At 41.0% G+C, this 20,663-nt stretch overlaps 1 protein-coding gene across 4 annotated transcripts in view; it reads left to right on the top strand.

Moving 5' to 3' along the window:
• SPAG9 (sperm associated antigen 9) overlaps positions 1-11,018 on the top strand; it is a 131,441-nt gene extending 120,423 nt beyond the window's left edge. For 3 of the 4 annotated variants that reach the window (XM_012662592.1, XM_012662609.1, XM_012662601.1), the window contains 5 exons: positions 1,779-1,892; positions 3,020-3,058; positions 3,971-4,147; positions 6,908-7,057; positions 10,252-11,018. In XM_012662592.1, coding sequence (XP_012518046.1) covers positions 1,779-1,892; positions 3,020-3,058; positions 3,971-4,147; positions 6,908-7,057; positions 10,252-10,367 — 596 coding nt within the window. In that variant the 3' untranslated portion in view covers positions 10,368-11,018. The remainder of the gene's footprint in view (positions 1-1,778; positions 1,893-3,019; positions 3,059-3,970; positions 4,148-6,907; positions 7,058-10,251) is intronic. The other variant, XM_012662618.1, reaches the window with a different exon arrangement.
• The last annotated feature ends 9,645 nt before the right edge of the window (positions 11,019-20,663 follow it).

The raw sequence follows: 20,663 nt of genomic DNA, 5'->3' as shown, positions 1-20,663 counted from the left end.
GCCGTGGCGTCATCCTTGCTCACAGCAACCTCAAACTCCTGGGCTCAAGCGATCCTCCTACCTCAGCCTCCCGAGTAGCTGAGACTACCGGCACGCACCACCGTGCTCGGCTAATTTTTTCTATTTTTAGTTGTTTGGCTAATTTCTTTCTATTTATAGTAGAAAGCTCTTGCTCAGGCTGGTCTCGAACTCCTGAGCTCAAGTAGTCCTCCCACCTCAGCCTCTCAGAGTGCTAGGATTATAGGCGTGAGCCACCACGCCTGGCCTCAATTACTTCTTTATCTTGACCACTCTTCCCCTATGCCAAGCAACCATCCTTTACCCCTGGAAAGACCATGAGCCTCCTAACTGGGCTGCCTGTTTCCACTCCAGTCTGTTCTCTGCTTAGTAACCAATGTGCAAGTATTACCTTGACATACTTCTACTCTTGCCTTTAGGTGAGGTGATATTTTGTCCTGTGACTAGAACTGACATGGGCTGGACCACTCTCCTTGCTCACTCTCTTCTACCCATACTGACCCACAGCTCAACAAGCTCCTTCCCATTTCAGGATTCTTGCATGTGCTGTATCCTCTTCCTGGGAAGCTCTTAGTCTCTTTTTATGTAGCTTTCAGATCATAGGCTTATGTGTCATTCCAGGAGAGACCTTCACTTAGTCCTCTCATGCTTTTTCTTTGTGGGCTTGTCATTACTGTGATTGTACTGGTATTATGTGATTTGTGTTCACTGTCTTCCCCACAGACTCTAAGCCCCATGAAGGCAGGGACCATCTCTCTCTTGTTTTCTGCTGTATCCTCAGCACCTAACTCAGTGCTATAGACTATTAGGGATGTCATAAATTATTCCTTAAATGATGAAAGGTTGAACTGGATCAGTACTTTTTAACTTTTTTAGGGTTCCTGCCCTCAGAGTACCTAATTATAGCTATGACTCTCTCCCTAGACTCGGGCTAGGGATGTATATACACACAGGCATGTATATACACACAAACACAAACTAATTTGAGGGTTATACTTGGACTATAGGTTCAAGGTTTTTAGCTTAAACTGAATGATAGTAAAGGCTCCTTTCTAACCTATGGTTCTATGATCATGCCCTCAGTTGCTGTGAGTAAAACTTACGAAAGACTGATACTGTCTGTCTTAAATATATTGTCTGTTTAATAATTTGCCTCTCATGTCACTGAAAATAAGATCAATTGTAAAAATTCACTTAAAATATTATACAAAAATGCATCCATTTTCCCTAAATTATTTATATCCTAATATTTCTAAACTGCTTTAGAACCTAAATATATAAACAAGGGACAAAGTGTAGGTTTGTTAGCAAAGGTTGTTTTTATCTGTACAAAGAAATTTACAGCAAACTAGAACTTTTTCAGTTTTTAAAATCAAAGGACATTTGATTTCCCAATCTAGTAAACTCTGTTTTTTGTTGGGATTTTTTGTTTTGTTTTGTGTTTTGGTCTGGTTTTGCAGCTCCCAAATTCAATCCTGTGTCATATTTCCTGATATGCCTTATTTCCTGTGTACCTTTCTTCTGACTAATGATGTAATGCTACCCACTTTTAGAATTTTTTTCCCCCATTAACTCTGAATTGTCAGATAGATGATATGGCCAAGTAAGAGTTTGCTTTGATGTGCACCTTCAGGAAACATCCATCTAGCTCTGGTCACATTTTTTCTCTGTTGTATTAATCCTGCTACTTTAAGGGGCTTGGCATCTAAAACACTGTCTGCTCTAGTTTCTCAATAAAATGTTCCCTCCCTCCCTTACAGGTACTGGAAAACTGGGCTTCTCTTTTGTGAGGATCACAGCTCTTATGGTGTCTTGCAATCGTTTGTGGGTGGGGACAGGAAATGGTGTCATTATCTCCATCCCATTGACAGAAAGTAAGTATATTTTTAGATAACTGCCACAGGACAAATAGGAGAGTTGCAGGAAATAGTTATGTCTAGAATTTAGGTAGAGGGAATTGTTTATATATTGGCAAATCTGTGGTAGCTCAGAAATCAAACTGATGGCAAGGATCTAACTATTGTTACTCTTCTTCAGTGCTCATGATTAAAAGTGTTTCATTGTGAGAAGCTATTTTTCTCAATTCAGGAATCACAGTCCTATTTTATCTTCGAAATAAAAATTGAAGTCCATTTTTCTTCAGCTTTATTACACCAGTGTCCAGAAACACTACCTAGCTTTCGTCCTAGTTTTGCCTATCTCCTTGACAGATAATTTAGGGTATTCCATGTGCATTGTTTGAGGTTTAAAAAAAGTTGAAGTTCCTCAGGAGGTCAGCAAGCATTTCCTTATACTGCAGACAAATGCATCTATTCTGTTTTAAAAGAACGTGATTTATTTTTTTGTGAACAAAATATACATTGTTTCTCATGTGATGTTCCATTTCATTGATCATCCATTAAGTAAGTGTTTTTTGTGTTGCAAAATTCATGGGCAGGGAATAGTTTGAAAACAAATGTCATTAAGTCCATAAAATAAGTCAATAAACCCATACCTCAGAATCACCCTACCTTTTTTCAGGGGAAAGGGAGGAAGAAGGACTAGAAGGTATATCTGGAGCCTTTAAAGAAACCCACATTCTTTATCCCAGCTGTTTAAGAGAGAGTTCATTTTAATGCACTTACCGGAACAGAATTTCTTTAAAACACACACACACACACACACACAAACAGAAAAATAAAGGAGAAATTTTAGCATTTAGGAAATGCTCTTCATTAAGTTCTCAGTGTTTTGATTCAGATTCACTAAAATTGCTTTATAATTTTTTTAAAAAAGTCACAGTAAGTCAAATTGTCTTTTTTGAGCAGAGAGATTCTATGGAGGCATTGGTTCAGAGCTTTATGTGTTACTTGGTATTATGCCAAGTGGGATCCTGTTAATTTCACTAGGAGCTTTGAGCGCAGGTTACCAGATAGAAGACGCTGAGAGTGGTGGCTCACAATAATTCTCTCCTCCCTGTCGTGCACCTCTCCATGTCCCCTTTCCTCCTTTCTCACTTTAGCCGTAATCCTCCACCAGGGACGTTTACTGGGGCTGAGGGGTAAGTGCAGATCCTGAACCAAACTCTTCCTCCTGGCTTCTACAGCCACTGGGAGGCTGTTCCCACTTCTCTAGAATACCCTCTTGACTGTTCCTAAATGTCATCCACTTGCAGTCACTGCATTGCAGCAGGTGTTTTTTTTTTTTTTTTTAATGTTTGTTACATGGCCACCAAACTGCTCAGCAGCTTAATCTATTTATCATCTTTTGTTGCAGCTGAACTTTCTTTCAGACTTTGTTTTCTTTCCAATATAAACATGGAACATCTCCTAAACTGTCATTAATTTACATTGTTCACTCGTATTACTGATCCTGTTTCTTTCATTCACTTACTCGCCCATGGAATGGGGATGTTTTGTGAGTCTGGTCATTCTACAATAACGCGGCAAACCATCAGTCTTGTGTAAACAAAAGCTACTCAATTATAGTGGCTGGATTCTTAAATGCACAACTTTTTACCACCCCTTCAAGGGAAATATTCTTACTACAAGGGAGCAAAATAAGATAAACTATAAAAAAGATTTTATTTAAAAATACGTGTATTTACTTTATATAATGGGTAGTTTTCTAAAATGCGAATTGAAACCAAAACAAAACAGACACACCTAAGAGTCAAATCTGTTTTCTTTTGTTAACTAAAATGATTTTTAAAAAATGAATAAATGTATTTAAAAAGCAAGCTTAGTTATTGCTAGACTGGCAAAATCCCCTACTCCATTTACTGAGGTACTTAAAAATAACTAGCATGCTGTATCTTTTTTCCCCCAGCTTTGTCTTGAATTGGCAATGCTGCCCTTGTTTTATCTCAACTGGCTGTAGCTTTTAGATAATGTCATAAGGATTAACCAGTAACCTCTTGCATCATTACTGTTTTCTAGGGGAAAATATTTGGTATTTGGTTTTTCTGTTGCAGCAAATAAAACCTCAGGAGCACCAGGAAATCGTCCTGGAAGTGTAATCCGCGTATATGGTGATGAAAACAGTGATAAAGTGACTCCAGGAACATTTATACCCTATTGTTCAATGGCACACGCACAGCTTTGCTTCCATGGGCACCGGGATGCTGTGAAATTCTTTGTGGCAGTGCCAGGTGCGTTACATTATTCTGTTGAGATGCGTAATTGTCTCTCTTTTGTCATCCCTTGGTTCCACTACCTGGTCTAGTGCTAAGGACTGGAATTGCATTTAATTTCAATATACTATATGAAGGAAGTCGTAACAGAGGATCGAATACAGTGCTGTATGGATACTTGAATGAAGTTATTTTGGAATATCTCCCCCACCTCCAAAAACAAATATCTTGATTTTTCTTTAAGAGACTGGCTTACTTTTGAAAAGCAATGGTGTTATTTTGTCACAGCAGGATGCCAAAAATGGTCTTGACCTAATGAAGGAAGTCACTAGAAAGAAGCCTGTGTCACCAATACTGTGTGCAGGAAGAGATGGGGAATGTACTCTGGTACCTTAGCAGTGTGTGGACTAGGAGCCCTGGGGTCTGGGCCCCCTGTCTCTGCCACTAACCTTGAGCAAATCTCAACCTCAGAGACTCATTTCCTCATTCCTGAGTGGACGTGATTAATGTCTGCTCTGCCTACCTCATTTGTTGTGAAAATGCTATTGGGAATTAGAAAGCACCATCCAGACAAAAGGTGATAGTGGTAATGTCCAGTGAAAAACATTCTGTCCATTAACAATACAAAAATGATGTTACCATCTAGAAGCAGGACCCATATTTTTAATTTTTTTCCCCACAAGAGACGAATTTAGGAGTTAGACAAAGTTCAGATCTGGCTTTGTCACACCAACTGTGTGACCTAGAAATGGTGGTGTTGCTCTGTGTTAGAGTTCTCCAGAGAAACAGAATCAACAGAGTGTGTGTGTGTGTGTAGGTGTGGAGAGAGAGAGAGAATAAGAGAGATTTTAAGAAATTGGCTCACATGATTGTGAGGGCTGGCAAATCTGAAATCTGCAGGGCAGGCAGGCAGGCTGGAGCCCTGGGGAGAGTTGCTGTTGCAATTCAAGGCTGAAAGCAATCTGAAGGCAACATTTTTGTTCGTCGGGGGTCCTCAGTCTTTTTCTCTTAAGGCTTTCAAGTGATTAAGATGCGGCCCCCCCACATTAAGGAGAGTAATCTGCCTTACTCAAAGACTGCTGATTTAAATGTTGATCACGTTTAAAAAATACTTTCACAGCAATCTCTAGACTGGTGTTTGACCAAATATCTGGGCACCATAGCCAAGCCAAGCTGACACATACAGTTAACCAACACACTCATTTTTCCAAAGGTATTCCAAAGATGAAATGATTAAATGTAGTAGAGCAAGGTCATTTATATATTTGTATAGTCATTTCCTTAGGATGAATTCCTAGAAAGGAGATTTATGGTAATAGCAGGGTTTTTTTGCTTTTTAAAACAAAGAAATAAAATGTCACAGAGTCCCCCTTGAGTCTTGATTATATCCTTATCTAATCTCATTCCCTCTCCCTTTCTTCTCCATCTGTAACCACTATGTGGAAGTTGACAGGTATCCTCCTGCCTATGTTTTTGTGTTTTTACTATGCTTAAAATATATTTATAAACAAAATACAGTATTTTTTTGTGGTTTTCAACTTAAATGTTATGTTTTATATGCATTCTTCAGCTTGCTTCTCACTTTTTTAAGATTTATTAATGTTCATACATAGAAATCTGGTATTCTCATGTCTGAATAAATGTGCAATATTTTATTCATTTTCCTATTGATAGGTCTCTAGGTTTCTTCCCCCCCCCTTTTTTTTTTCTTCCACTATTAAAAACAATATTGCAGTGGACCTTGTGCATATATGCAGAACTTTTCTGTTGGGAATAAACCTAAAAGTGGAATTGGCAGCATTGTTTGTTGTGAAGCCAGTTGGCCCTAAGTCCTGGTTGGCCGTATTTTTATACCCCTGTGCTCTTGCTTCCCTGGCAGAACTAACTATTCTACTGACAGAAGTTATCTCTAGCTGGCTTGATTTCTTTCAAAGTATAATTGAGTAATGCATGAATGAAGCCCTGTGGGAATACATCAAACTATCCTATCCACTTTCAACAGATACTAATTTAATTTTTTATGGTATATTGCATCATATGACTGTCCTGCTAGCTCCTGAAGGCATGGTCTGTATAATTTGACCAAAAGACAGTAGATTCTGGCAAGGAAGAAAATATCCCACAGTCAAAGCTTTCTAAGACGAATGCCTTAAAGATTGTTCATTTGTTCATAGTGTGAATAATATTTAAAGATTTCCCTCTTTCTACCATTTCATGCTCAAGGTACCTTAGAACTTAAGCTTTAAAACAAATGGCACATTTTCTGGTAATTTTATTTGCATAATCTAAATTTAAGATAAGATGTACTTTCCTGAAATATGAGAGGAAAGCCATGGATTTGGAATAAATTTAAATGTTAATTATAGATACACAAACTCATAAGCCTTAAGTTGAAGACTTTTCTTGGTCTCTTACACAAATAAGCACACTCCTTTTCAGGGAATAGACCTTCCACTATCTCTCAGATCAAAAGATATTAATAGTTTGAAGCAGGTAGCTGAGACCCACCTTGCCATACATATATCTCATACTGGATTTTGGACCTCTTCCTGCTTTGGTACAAAATTGCTTTACTTAGACGTTCAAATTGGGGTCTTGTAACCTTGTTATAGATGTTTTCTGATCATGCAGAGCCTTCTAGCTTCCCCAGTACTAAGGTTGTATTTGAGAATATTCTTACCTTTTTGTTTAACTCTGAAAATATTCAGAAAAAAACAACAATTTCCCTCACCCCTATCTCTGATAAGTAATATTCACTTCTGTTCCTATATAAAATAGGTCAAGTCATCAGCCCACCAAGTGGCAACAGTGGCACAGATCTAACAGCCGACAAAGCAGGGCCATCTGCACAGGAGCCTGGTAGCCAGACGCCCTCAAAGTCTATGCTTGTCATCAGTGGAGGAGAGGGCTACATTGACTTCCGAATGGGTGAGTCATCTTCTGTTCTGGGATCTCAGTTTCCATTGTGCTCTGTGACTTGTGTTTTTACCCACAATAAATAAAAAACCACTCTGATTTCTAATGATTTCTAAGAGGTTCTCTTTGAATTCTTTACTTGGGAAAGGATTTTGTATTTCCTTTTTTCCTTCTTCTTCTTATTTTCATTTCTTTCCTTTTTTTTTTTTTTTTGGTATTTCTTTTCATACCAAAGTATATTTGTTTCAAAGAATATTACAAATAGCAAGGTGTGGTCATATGTTCAGTTTGATGTGAAGAGCATAAGATTTTCAGTCAGAAGGCCTTGCGCAAATCATTCACCCTCTAAGAGCTTAGTTTCCTCACCTGCAAAATGAAGAAGTAAAAATACTTCATTTGTTCTTTTTCTCGCAAACATTTATTGAGCATCTGCTATGTGTCTGTGAACCTTAAACTTGAGATATGGAAACAAATCAAAACCTTCGTCCAATAGATTATAGAATAGTGCAGAGATAGAGATGTATTAATATTAATAAATCAAACTGTTGTAGATGTGCTGTTGATAAGTAGTCAGTTCTTTCCAGGGTTGGGGAGAGAAGGAAGTCAAGACACGACACTTGAGGTGAATCAGCACTGAATAGTATTAGTCTAAAGGATTGAGTTACGAAGGGGCTGGGGAGGGCTCAGGATTGGCATTCCAAGGTAGGAGAATAGCTTGACCAAAGGTGTAAAGATGTGAAACCATCTTAATTGAAGAAAAATAGTTTTAAAATGATGAGAGCATGGAGTAGAAGAAAGTACAAATTTCTGGTCTAGAAAGGGAGGGAGGGGCTGGAGTATGGGAGGCCTTTGTATACCAAATTAAAGAATTTGTACTTTATCTTTCAAGCAAAGGAGGACTCTAGGAGCAGTGTGATTAGATTTGTGTGAAAAATGGATTGGAGGTTCAAGGCTAGAGATAGGGAAACAAGTTAGGGAAAAATGAATACATTAGTAAGGTAGTAACAGTGGGAATAGATAAGAAGCATGATGGGGAATTGGTAATCACCAGGGTGTGGGGAGAGAGGGAGTGATCTGTTCACTTAGAGCTCCTGTAGAACAGCAGGAGCAGATCTGCAGGGAGGTAAGGAAGAGTCCAGTGTTGGACACGCTGACCTTGAAGAGCACAGTGGTGATTTAAGTGGGAGAGTCCCACTGGGCTTCTAGGTATACAGGTCTTATATCTTAGGAAAGAGGGATTGGGGGGCTTTTGGCATGCAGTGGTACTAAAAGCCATGAGGCTTGGTGAGTTCACCAAAGAAAAGTATGTAGGGGCTAAAAGAAGAGGTTATAACCCCGAATTAATACTCCATTTAAAGATCATCAGAGTTTTTTGAGGAATCTAAGAAGGAATGGCCAGAGAGGTACAAAGAAAAGAGAAATCAAAAAGAGAATTGATGCTTACGAAAGAGTAGTGCTTTGTAAACTGTAAAGCACTGTGCAAATATAAATTTATTTATTTGCTATAAATAAACATCCCTTGTACTACTAACCTAAAATCTCAGTGATTCAAAAAGTTCCCAAATGTAAGACACTAAATGGTTTTAGGGAATATAATAATGCTGTGGATCAGTGACAAATACTTGTTTTAGATATGAATTCTGTAATAATAAAGTTAAAAATTTAGGGTCATATAAATGACAGTGTGCCATATGTGATTAGCGTAAATCAGACTATCTGATGGAAAAGACTTACACTTTTAAGGGGGGGAGGGGTATTGTGTTTAGAAATTGATTTCATCCAACAATGTAGCAGCAATGGAGTCATTTCGATTGTTTTTAAATAATTGACTATTGTTGTAGAATTCCTTTATAAGAGAAGAATTAAGGCTGGGGTGGGAGGATCATTTGAGCTCAGGAGTTCGAGACCAGCCTGAGCAAGAGCGAGACCCCGTCTCTACCAAAAATAGAAAGAAATTAATTGGACAGCTAAAAATATATAGAAAAAATTAGCCAGGCATGGTGGCGCATGCCTGTAGTCCCAGCTACTCGGGAGGCTGAGGCAGTAGGATTGCTTGAGCCGAGGAGTTTGAGGTTGCTGTGAGCTAGGCTGACGCTACGGCACTCTAGCCCGGGCAAAAAAGTGAGACTCTGTCTCCAAAAAAAAAAAAGGCCACTAGAGGGTGGAGTAAGAGAGTTTAGCTTGCAGAGAAAAATGTTGATGTTTAGGATTTTTTCTCTCCCACTGTTTGTAGTCAATGGTATCAATATTTTCTTTGTCCAGCTGAAATTCACATAAGGCACATTACAAAATTCTAGTAAATCAGTGGACTGTCTTTGTACCTTGGTATACACGTGTCTAGGATTCTGCTGAAGAATCCACTGTACTAGACAAGTTGTCACTGGATTGTGCCAAAGTAACCTTGCTCTTTAACACCAAATGTAATGGATGCAAGCTTGTGCAGAGCAGTGCGGTGTGCCCCCACTGGGCCTTGGAAGCCAGTGCCTTTGATCAGGACCTCAATTGTCACATTCACTCAGCTGCCTTGCAGAAGAACCTGTAGCCTAGTTGCTACTCCAGCCTCTTAGTTTCTTCATTTCCACCATGTACTGTTAATTCATAACCTATCCTAAACTCGAAAATCATTGAAAGAGAAACCCAGTATAGTAGGTGATGAATCTGCCATCTTGTAGTGCTGCAGGGAGACGATTTTAATTTCCATGTGCTTGTATCAGTTATCTACAATTGGAGAATGTTACACCTATCACTGAAAATAAGCATGAGTTATTTGGGTTGAGTTTGTGTGCTCTATACCCATGCTTACACATTTTAGAGCACTATTTAATCTCAATTCTTAGATTTAAATAAATGAGAGTAGGCTCTGTTTATTTTGGATGAACATAGAATTGGACAGCTTTGCCTTCTTAGCTTCCCATTTCTGTTGACATCAATATGCAGATACAGCAGGATGACTTTACAACAGGGTATAGTGAACTTGATTGTATAAATGTAGTCTGAAAAATGAATTCGTTTTTGAAAGTCAGGCAGTGGCTTGGGTGAATATGAGAGAAGATTCTGACTCATGGTATTTTTTTACTGTTTTCTCTGCAATGGAAGTCAGACAAGCTTTGTGCATCTATTCATGGAACCATGAGCACTATGTCTGATTCACATCCTTCTATATTTTCTGTGTTTAACCTAACCTGAGTCTTCTTGTCATCCACTAGGTGATGAAGGTGGAGAATCAGAACTTCTTGGAGAGGATCTTCCACTTGAACCTTCTGTCACCAAAGCAGAAAGGAGTCACTTGATAGTGTGGCAAGTGATGTATGGCAGTGAGTGAGCCCATAGGAAACAGGCGGAGATGGGGAAGCCGTCTCTTCTGCATGGTTTATTTTCCCTTTTCCCCTTTATTTAATGCTCTTTTTGTGAAATAAGTTTCACCACATAATGTGTGAGCATTTTTTTCCTGTTAACCTTATATTACAAAATCTGTTCTACCATAACAATACAGAGGAACTAGCCATTTTCCTGCACCAGTGTTATAGGCAATTTCAGTATATTATGAACAAATCAAAGAATGTTTACTTTCTTCAAACTGGTAAATTATAGAAAGCAATCCAGATGTGGTTTACTCTGCCACCATCTAATGTCACTCACTTCATTTGGTGGGATCACTTTTTAGCTGTCACTAATAATGGAATTAATGGAAAACACTTAATGAATGAAACTGTACCGTTAAGTACAATAGCAGAGTTTTGCCCAATGTATCATAAAATTGACACGCACTAATATCAAGTGGATTATCAGGATTTATCTAAATGTCCCGAGAGGGCTAAAAGCTAACTGTAAATTACTTTAACTTTCACTTTCAAATCTGACAAATCTTGTTTATATGGTATATAAAACTTTGTTTTCATCAGATTTGGGGGGGTTTTATATTAAAGAAATTAAGACTACACTATTTAAATAAACGTTTCCTGTTTCTGACTTATTAGAGCTCTAAAGTTTATGAGGCCTGCTTTTCAGAATATTTTGATTTTTTTCTTTTTGAGACTAGTCTCACTCATTTTCATACTGACATGTCTGAAAGGCTTATTATTTATAAAGCTTAGAAAATACTCGGGGAAGCTTAAAAGATACTTCAGCACTGGGAGGATTTTTTTAAAAGGAAATTGTGTTTTGTATTCCTTGTACCAGAGGATGGTGGTGGTTGATTGAGTTTTGTCCATGTGAAAAATTCACCTGTTTGCCAAATGTTCCTAGACTGCTCTTAGCTGTTAATAAGAGTAAAACGGTAGCGGTGATGGACGCCGTCCTAACCTACTGAATGAGGGATTTAATTAGAAAACCTATTTTCTTTTGTTCTGTATAAAACTACAGAACAGCTATATACTTGGTATTTTGTATGTAAATAACACGAGGTTTTGTACCCTTTTGAGTTTAAAATGCTGTCTTCAAAGGGGAAAACTATAAAGGACAAAAAAACAAAGCCAAGATACCGTGAAGCAAAGGTTGACATTATGTTTTTTTCACTCACAATGCCCATTTAAAAAAATAGATTGGAGTCTGGGTTTAACTGATTTTCTTGTTTAATAAGTTTTTAAAAACCATGATGCTGCAATTTTCTCCCTCTCAAGCTTCTTGAAAATGTGTGATTTACCCTTTCTTATCCATTACTCCTAAACAAAGCTAAATATAATTTTATGTACTATTTTAACAATACAAACCTGTAGGATAAAGGCCCCCCCCAATCATCGGAAGGACAACTTTGAAGAAAAGAGGGCAGACACAGGTCTGAAACTGCCTAAGCATTCTTAACACATTGACTGCCACACTAGAAAAAAAATTTTTTTCCTTGGGGCCGCAGTGTTTCATTACACAAATAGAATAAATTTAATGAAAAAATTGTTATTTTTTATTTTTTTCTGTGCTTTTCAATAAAAAAGTAATATAAAAACTTGAAAATTAGTAATGTAAAAAGTAATGTGAAAACTTGAAAAATAGTTCGTAAGAGTAAAGTGTTTTTCTTGACTTGTCAGGCTTAAATGTAATTTAAAGGTAAACACGAATAGAAAAACAAAATTTTTTGACTTCTTTTCATTTAATCCACGTTTTTAGAATTACATTGTCAATATTAATTGTAACAATAAGAACATCAACAAGTAAGATTTTCACGAACCAACTGCAGGTTTTGCCCAGATTTTGCTTCATGAGGCCCCGGGGTTAAAACTAGCTTGAGTTAAATACAACTCACGTGGCAGTTAATGTGTTAAGTACCAGGGATTTTTTTTCTGAACCATTATGCAAAGATGTCTGTAAAAAGTACACCAGTGACTTTTATGCATATACATGATTAGGCACTAGATTATCAAGTACACGGGGTTTAATGAGCCAGAGGAGGCCGTTAGATACATTTGATCACATGTGTCTACAAGCACATTGTGTACACAATAAAATCGTGGCCACTGTATGTATTAAAAGAAAAGAACTGTTTTGGTAAAAGCTGTATTAAAAGGATAATTTTTTGCTTGAGCTACTTAGTCACTTTTCTTCAAGGCACCAAAACTTAGCCCACTTTTCCATAGCTTATTTGCCATGTTTTTATCTTATATTAAATGAGCCATTTTTGACAATACCTTAAAAAAGCATTATTAAACATTTATTGGAAATGTATAAATTCACAAGAAAGAGACAGCAGCGTGTTTGGGAAATTTAATCCCGAGAAGTAAACATCCCAGAGTCAGACCCCATTTGCTGTTGTTCAGCCATGTTGGTATGGCTGAACGTAATTTAGGAAATCAGGAGTTAAAGATGGAAAGTGCAAACATGTCACAATGGTTGTAATTGCTGTTTTTGAACTTACTGGCTTTAACTAAAGGAATATAGATATATAGTTATTTTATCTAAAAATGTCAGATTATCTGTGGCCCTGTTGATTAACTTCAGGGACAAAAATGCCTGTATAATTTGTTTTAAAGGCTTGTTCTTATGTTTGTAATTTCAGTTCAATATTTTCTACAGATTGCCTCACTTACCGTTCCCCACATAACAGATTGATATTCTTGTAATGTTCACTTTGGTCAAAGTGGTAACTTTTGGAAGAAAATGCCAAAATGTAAGCTGCTTCCAGGCAGCAAAGGGGTGTAAACTGCCTGTAGCTACCATGTCAAGGGCAGAGAAGAGGCTTGAGTACCTCAGGTTGATCTCTCCATGTTTTTAAAAAAAAAAATTGCCCCTGTTGGAAGAAATAAGGGATATTTGAGAATTTTCATTTTGTTATATTTGGGTTATGTATGAGGTCGAACATTAAGAAATAGCCAGTGTTCAACCATTGCTGGTCTACAAAAATGCCTCAACCTAATACTTACAATTAAATGCAGGTTAAAATCTTCTGTGAGGCAAAGGGAGAATATTCCCCAGGAACTCAGTTTTGAGAGTGTTCTTCTCTAACTTGTGTGGATCTAAATTTTTAAAATAGGAATGAATCTCTTAATAGCTACAGCTTGTTGAGAGTGTAAAACATTTGAGCACAAAATATGCAGCACATAACTTTTCAGAGTAAATGTGTTCGCATAGAAAAGGTTAAAATACACTTCTCTCAGTTGCTGTATTGTTCATTTCTTGCAAAGGTCTTCCTACATTTGAGACTAGACCCTTTAACAAAGGCTGCCTTAGTAAAAGAATAAAGCAAAACAAAATGTTTCACAATATTAACTGTCCTAAAGACCATGTGTCTTGCAAATGCTATGGAACTGAATATTTATTTCCTTGTGCGTTTTATGACCATTACCAAAGGACTCGACCAGATTTAGGGCTCACTCTTCTTAATTGATCATGTTGAGAAGGGGACTCATTTGGTCTCCCTTTGTAACATGGGGAAGAGTAGGAGACAAAATTAAATGTGGAAATCGTAAATGCTTTTCTAACAGGGTTATGCTGTTCTGTAACACTAAATGTCTTTTTTTCTTTCTCTTAAAAATTGTTTTATCATTAATTTTGTCATACATTTCTCGATATTTGAATATATTTTAACCATTTTATGTTCTAAATTTGTTTTTTGTCCAAGACATTTTATCAGAATTTTACTTGCCTCTATAATCTGAAAAATGGGTTCTAGAATGTCCCACTTGCTATCTCTTAGAGGCTGAGGCTTCATTTCTGTGAGCAAAAAGCTCATTTAGCAATGTAGTTATTTCAGTATTTATTTCTATTATGGAATCTCTGGGGTTCAGAATGTAACTTTGTACATGAAATATATATAAATATGTATATGAAACATGTATGAAGTCCAGTGTATTCTGTTTTGTTTTTTCCTTTCCTGGGTATCTGGACTTGGTTTTTATTTGAAAGTCCAATAATCTCCCCCAGCAAACATGTCATTTCTGAGGGTCAGGACTGTTGCCATTTGGTACTGTCTGGCTGAAGTGGGAAATACTCATGCTGGTCTGCTTGGCTCACATGTTCAGATGAGATATGAGTAATAGGCAAGAGGGTTTTCTAGCAATGTGGGGAGCGCTGAGTAACAGCACACGTGATACTAAGGCGTACCATTTGCCAGATTGCTCGGTAATACGGGGCAGGTTGTAATGTAGATTTTAATAATACCGTGTGCTTACATGTGACCCACTTGCCTGGGAGAGCCTCTAAAAGGAAGGATGATTATAAACCTGATCATGTGTCTGCACAATGTGAATCCACATTCAGCACAATGGTATTTAGTGTAATCCAGTGTGTTTTGTTTATGTCTTCAAGAAATGTGGGGTTCTAACGTGATAGTAAAAGTCACCCCGATCGACAGATTAATAGAACAGTTCGCTAGATGAAGGCACAGTCATCTGTTCAGTAAGACTGGATGCTCTAGAATATAATTAATAGGCTGGTTCATTCCTAAATTTTATAGGACCTTACCCCACCTGACCCTTAGTCCTCTAGGGTCTGCTAAGTCACATTGTTTTGGAAACTGATTAATTATTTTGAGCCTCATTCAGTTATCTTCCTGATCCTGCCAGACCCTAGTGAGAGGCTAGAGTGGCAGCAGGGGACAGAGAATATTCATTTTAATTTTGTTGGGGGACAGAGCAAGAGCACCGGCCTCATAACTGGAACTGTAGCCTGCAGTCCCAGCTCACCTCCAAGTGGAAGCACTGTCTTTCAGACCAAGGTGGAGAGACGCTGCTTACGCCCCCGGGCCTGTCGAGTTCAGTACAGGCAGGAAAGCCCTGCCATCACAGGAGGCATGGATGTAAATATTCGGTTGCAGCCGATTTGTTAGGGAAGGTTTTGTAGTTAGGGGACTTCTCAGAAGGCCTTAAATATTGAGTAATTAATACAATTCCATGTTAAACTCATTTTCTTTAGAGAGACACAGTGGTATAGTGGGAAAGAAGGCTGTAGACCGGGTGCTGTCCAGGCTCTGCCCCTACAGTGACCCTAGGCAAGTCACTTTAACATAGCACCCAGAATCACCCACTAGGGCATAAATCTCTGCCCCAGGCGGTGAATCAGACTCTCTGTTGGGGTCTGGACCCAGCCATCTGTAAAGTGTCATAGGTAAGTGTGACGTGTAGCTTAGGTTCAGGGATACTGCTCTTTGGACTTAGTTCTGTCATGTGTTAGAAGGGAGGATAGTTCAGCCAAGTAATCTAAAAAAAAAAAAAACAAAAACACCTGGCTCTAATGTTCTCTGCGTCTGTGACCTTGGCTCTGATTCGCCTGAGTGTGTTGTCTATACACAGAAGAACCATGCCTGCTTGCAGGTCCAGGGTTGCCCAATCCCCATGAAGCCCAGTTAGCTGGTGGGTGGGATTTGATGTCTTAGAATTTCCAATTTATCAGAACAACATTATACAAAAGAAGCCAGATAGTTTAGCTCCTTGCTTTTAGCCTTGTACAAGCAGAACATTGGATCCCACCCACAGACAAAAAGGAATTAGGATTTGAGTTGAGGCCCCAAAGGAGAGATGGACAAATGAGCCCCAGCTCGGTGGGGACAGCAACCTCCCTTACAAGCTGCGGTTCTCAGCCAGGCCAGGAAAGTGTGGCCAGAGTGACCCCGGCACTACTTACTTGGGGAATAAATATTTTTTCTTCCTTCTCTCATTTCAGGAATATCAGATTCTACTGGTGTACTCGGAAAATCAGGTACCTGGTGATTCTGATCCCTTCGCTGGGAACATGTTTTCCAGGAGCCCAAAGCTGTGTTCATTTCATTCCTTCTCAGCCGGTTAGAACCTGCACGTGATAAACCTACAGGCAGGCTCACCCCAATGGTCTTTCCACTTTGATTCATGGACAATTGAAGGTTAGGGTATTTTGAACTTACTGCTACATTAAAAGCTCACAGGGAATATTTCATGTCCCATTAGTCTGTGTATCCACTTGGCAAGGCAGTTTTTCCAAGGTTTTTCATAGAAAAAAGCTATGACCTTTTAGTTGTCATGCCTAGCTTGCATTTACGTAACATTTAATAGTTTTTTCAAAGTGTTTAGCCCATAAGTTCACAAATGATCCGCAGAGAAACCCTTTGGAGAGTATTATTGTCCTCAGGTGATCCAGAAGCCTGACCACAGGAGGCCTTGCCCACTGGTAAACAGGTCCAAGCGAAACAAACAAAGGCTCACGTGCCTCATTGGGTGGTATAGCCAGATTAACTGCACACTAGAAGCTACTGCAGGTGTGTTGGGGAAAGTACTAGATATCGAGCCAGGAGACCTAGGTTTGAATCCTGGGTCTACTGCTTTCTAATGTCGTGACCCTTCACTAGTCAGTTTCCTTACGGTAAAAAGAGAGTAACACCCCAAAGCCTTCTTGGCCAAATGAAACAATGCATGTCATGGCAGCCAGCACACCACCTGGCCCACTAGGCACTCAGCAGCAGGCTTTTGAGGTTCCTAGACGTCAGGTGTGTGATGATGAGTAAGACACCCCCAAGGAGACTGGGCTAGTAGGGGAAGCAGATGTGCGAATGGGGACGTGTGATCAAGAATCGTGGCGGTACGCTGGAAGCAGTAGTTGAACAAATGATATTGGTATGGTATCTACTTTTAATAAAAACAAGAGAAAAGCTGCCTGCAATACCTATTTAATGCAGAATATTCTTGCCTCCACTCTATTTATCAGTGTTCCAGGCTGTGTCTGTCCTAACAGAACTGTGTTAGGAAGCAGAGGGACCTCGGGCCTACTGGACCTTTCAGGGAATACCTTTCTCTGGCCCTGTCCTCCCCAGTTTCGGGAAAAGGGGCATTCCATGAAAATTAAACACGGGAGAACCCATATTCTCTTTCGCATCTAAGAGTTAATTTCATTCCTGTGCAGGCACATTGAGGAGCATGTTGAAGCATGAGAGGAGTGGTAAAGGTGACATTTTTAGATGTCATGAAAACATTTATTCAGTATCTTGCTCATAATGCTTTATGACAAAAATTAAACTCGGTTGCTGTGTATAAATGGGTAGAGAGCAGATATAAAGAACCAAATAAAATATTAACATCAGATGTACAACAGGGTGTGGAATGGTGGCAGGGACGGTTGTATGCCTTTCTACGTGATTAAAAAGCTTAGCATTACTCCTCCCAAGCAAGGATGCAAAATTCCATCTGTTAAGATTTTTGTAGGACATCTCAGGTGCAAAGACACCTAAAGAGAGTGGAGTAGTCTTTCAAAAACTTGAATTTCCTCATCAGTAGTATTGTAATGATGGTATCTTATTGCCAGGATTGTTGGAAAGAACAAATGGGATCATATAAAGAAATATTATGCAACAGTTAACAAATAGTTCTATCCTTCCCCCGCTGAGGCCTCAGTTGCTTTTCTCGTTATTTCTCATCAAGCTTACTTTCCCCTACCTTTGGCTAGCCCCAGACAAGTGACAGTGGTTTTTATGAGTTCCAAATCCAGGAGTGAATTTTCAGCTGTTTGCCTTTTGCTGCATTTTGGCCTGGTGTGCTGCTATACACGCAGGCTTTTTTATAGTGTAGGCCAGTGGTCCCTTTTGGCACCAGGGACGGGTTTCATGGAAGACAATTTTTCCACAGACCAGGGGTGGGAGGATGGTTTCGGATGATTAAAGTGTATTATGTTTATTGTGCAGTCAAGCCTCTCTGCTGATGATAATCTATTTGCAGCCGCTCCCCAGCGCTAGCATCACTGCCTCAGCTCCACCTCAGATCATCAGGCATTAGACTCTCATAAGGAGCGTGCAACCCGGATCCCTGGCATGCGCAGTTTACAGCAGGGTTCATGCTCCTTTGAGGATCTAGTGCTACTGCTGATCTAACAAGCGGTGGAGCTCAGGCGGTGATGCGGGTGGTGGGGAGCAGCAGTAAATACAGATGAAGCTTCACTAGCCCTCCGCTCACCTCCTGCTGTGTGGCCCAATTCCCAACAGGCCACGGACCAGTACTGGTCTATGGCCCAGGGCTTGGGGACTGCAGGTGCAGGTCATCTGCATTTTTATCTCGGAGCGTTTACCTGGGGCTGTTAATAGGTGCTAGGAGCAGAAGTGTGTCCCGTTCTTCACCAAGAGAGAGTCCCATGTTGATTCTTGGAGGTATCTCAAGCTCTTGTCCTTCCTAGGGGCGCCTGGCTGGAGATGAGCAGAAATTCAGACGCCCGAGGCCGGCCCTGGCTGATTTAGAGACTCAGTCCTGGGCTTCACCCAGTTGAGGGTTTATCAGACCATCCCACTCACTATTAAAGCTGTGTTTCAGGGGCCCTAAGGCGACAGCCCTGTCTTCCAAAGACCCCTCTGGTGTGGTATGATGTGAGCCAGAAGTCAGGGTCTCGAAAACCAAATCATGATAAAGAACTGTAGGTTGCCACCACCCCCCACCCCCACTCCCCGTCACTGGTTCATCAAAAGTCATCTCTTCTCTCTGGGCCCTCAGTTTTCCGCATCTGCAAAAGCAGGGGCTTGGCTCAAATGAGCTCTGGGTCCTGCACTTGCCTTGGGTCTTTTCCTCCTTGGACCTGGGAAGGGGTCTCCAAAAGTCAAGAGAGCGTCTCCCTAAGGCCCCTTTGGCAACTGAGGTGAATGTCTGAGAGGTGAAGCTTAATTAGGAGGGACCTTTGGCTTCTCAATAGCACCCCTCCCAGAGCAGGAAAGGAGTGGGACAGGAGAGCTGCCTTGCGAGAGCCCAGGCTCTGCTCCCTTTCGAACACATGGTGGCGCCATGTTGGTATTAACCGTCCTCGCGCTGGCGCCCAGAGCCTGCCGGCCCCTCCCCCCCATCCCCACGGGGCAGTCAACCCCAGGGAGGGTGTCCCACTATGAGGGTCAAATTGTGTAGATAAGTAACCAGCTCACGTTGCTAACAAGCACGCTGAGGCTGACGGTGGCAGCGGAAGTTGGACTAGAATCTTGACTCTTAGTTCAGAGCTTTTTCCACTAGGCCGCTCCAGAGTCTCACCCCTGTCCTTCCCCAGGGCAGGGAAAACACAGCCTTCCAGCCCCTGCCAGGCAGCCTGTGGCCCAGGGACCCGAAGGGCCCCGAGCCGGGGACCATTGCCAGGGCGAGCAGGTGATGCAGATGAGAGAAACATTGGCCCTCGGGATTAAAGAAGGAAATTTTTGAAACCATCCACACCATCAATTTCTGGTTTTTGAAGTTGCAAAGGAATTTCTGCTGCCGCTGCCTCTGAACAGGCTAAAGGAAATGTCACGGAATCAGCTTAGCGAGTTGCTTCAATGGGAACTTCATCCAAGGCCGATAATAAATAGCAGTTACGTAACTCAGCAGGTCACAGCACTAACTAAGCCCTTTATAGGCCATCAATCCACATTTATTTCCTGGATTTTATAACTGCTGCTGAAAAGGAGACGAGGAAGGGCTGAGGACTGGGGGAGAAAGCGTGTGTGCCTGGACTACACTCCAGCCTCCGCGCCACGCCCTGCTGCAGCCAACGCAGAGGCGCCGCCAGTTGCAGCCCACCCACCACGTCCACAGCGGGCTCCCGGCGGGAAACCCAGCCCCCGTCCCAAGCTGCCCTGAGTGGGCCCGAGCTGTGGGCTGGTCATTTTCTCTCTGGGCCTCAGTGTTCTATTCCGTAAAATGACGGGGTTGGGCTGGATGAGTTCTAGGATCCCTTTCTGCCCCCGGATTCTAAATATTGGGAGCAGAAGAGTGAGGATTAGGTTTGTTGTCCTCACTCCCACCCTCAAAGTTAGTTGCAAGAAGCTGTCGGAGCCTCTTGGTGGGAAAGGGGGAAGAGTGTGGCATCACCACGTGGACGGGGATTGGTGGCCCCACTCCTAGCCACCTGACACTGGCACAATGCAGGGAGGAGGGGCAGGGAGGAGGGTGGAGGCTGTCCTGGCTGGGGTGGGGAGCTGGGGAGAGTGCAGGGTAAAAGGCCCTTGCTGCCTCCCTGAGGCCTCCCTGTGGTCAGGACACAGAGGAGCCAGAGCCAGGTGGGCTGCATGGCGGAAGAGGCACAGGGGGAGGGGCACAGGCCCAGAGGGAGGGCACCTCACAGCCTCCTTCGCCACTCTCTAGCCTGGGGAGTTGGATGCCTCATAGGGTTCAGGGCTGCTCCAGGATGCTCAGGTGGGTATGAATGCCCAAAACTCCAGCCAGCAGGTCCCAGACATAGTTTCTGTCTCTCGTCCCCCTGGGGTTGGGGAGACAGCTCCCCCCAG

Source organism: Propithecus coquereli, unplaced genomic scaffold, assembly GCF_000956105.1.
Source record: "Propithecus coquereli isolate 6110/MARCELLA unplaced genomic scaffold, Pcoq_1.0 Scaffold119, whole genome shotgun sequence".
Classification (NCBI taxonomy): Eukaryota; Metazoa; Chordata; class Mammalia; order Primates; family Indriidae; genus Propithecus; species Propithecus coquereli.
The sequence above is the reverse complement of the archived record's forward strand: the minus strand, read 5'-3'. Positions and strand labels throughout refer to the sequence as shown.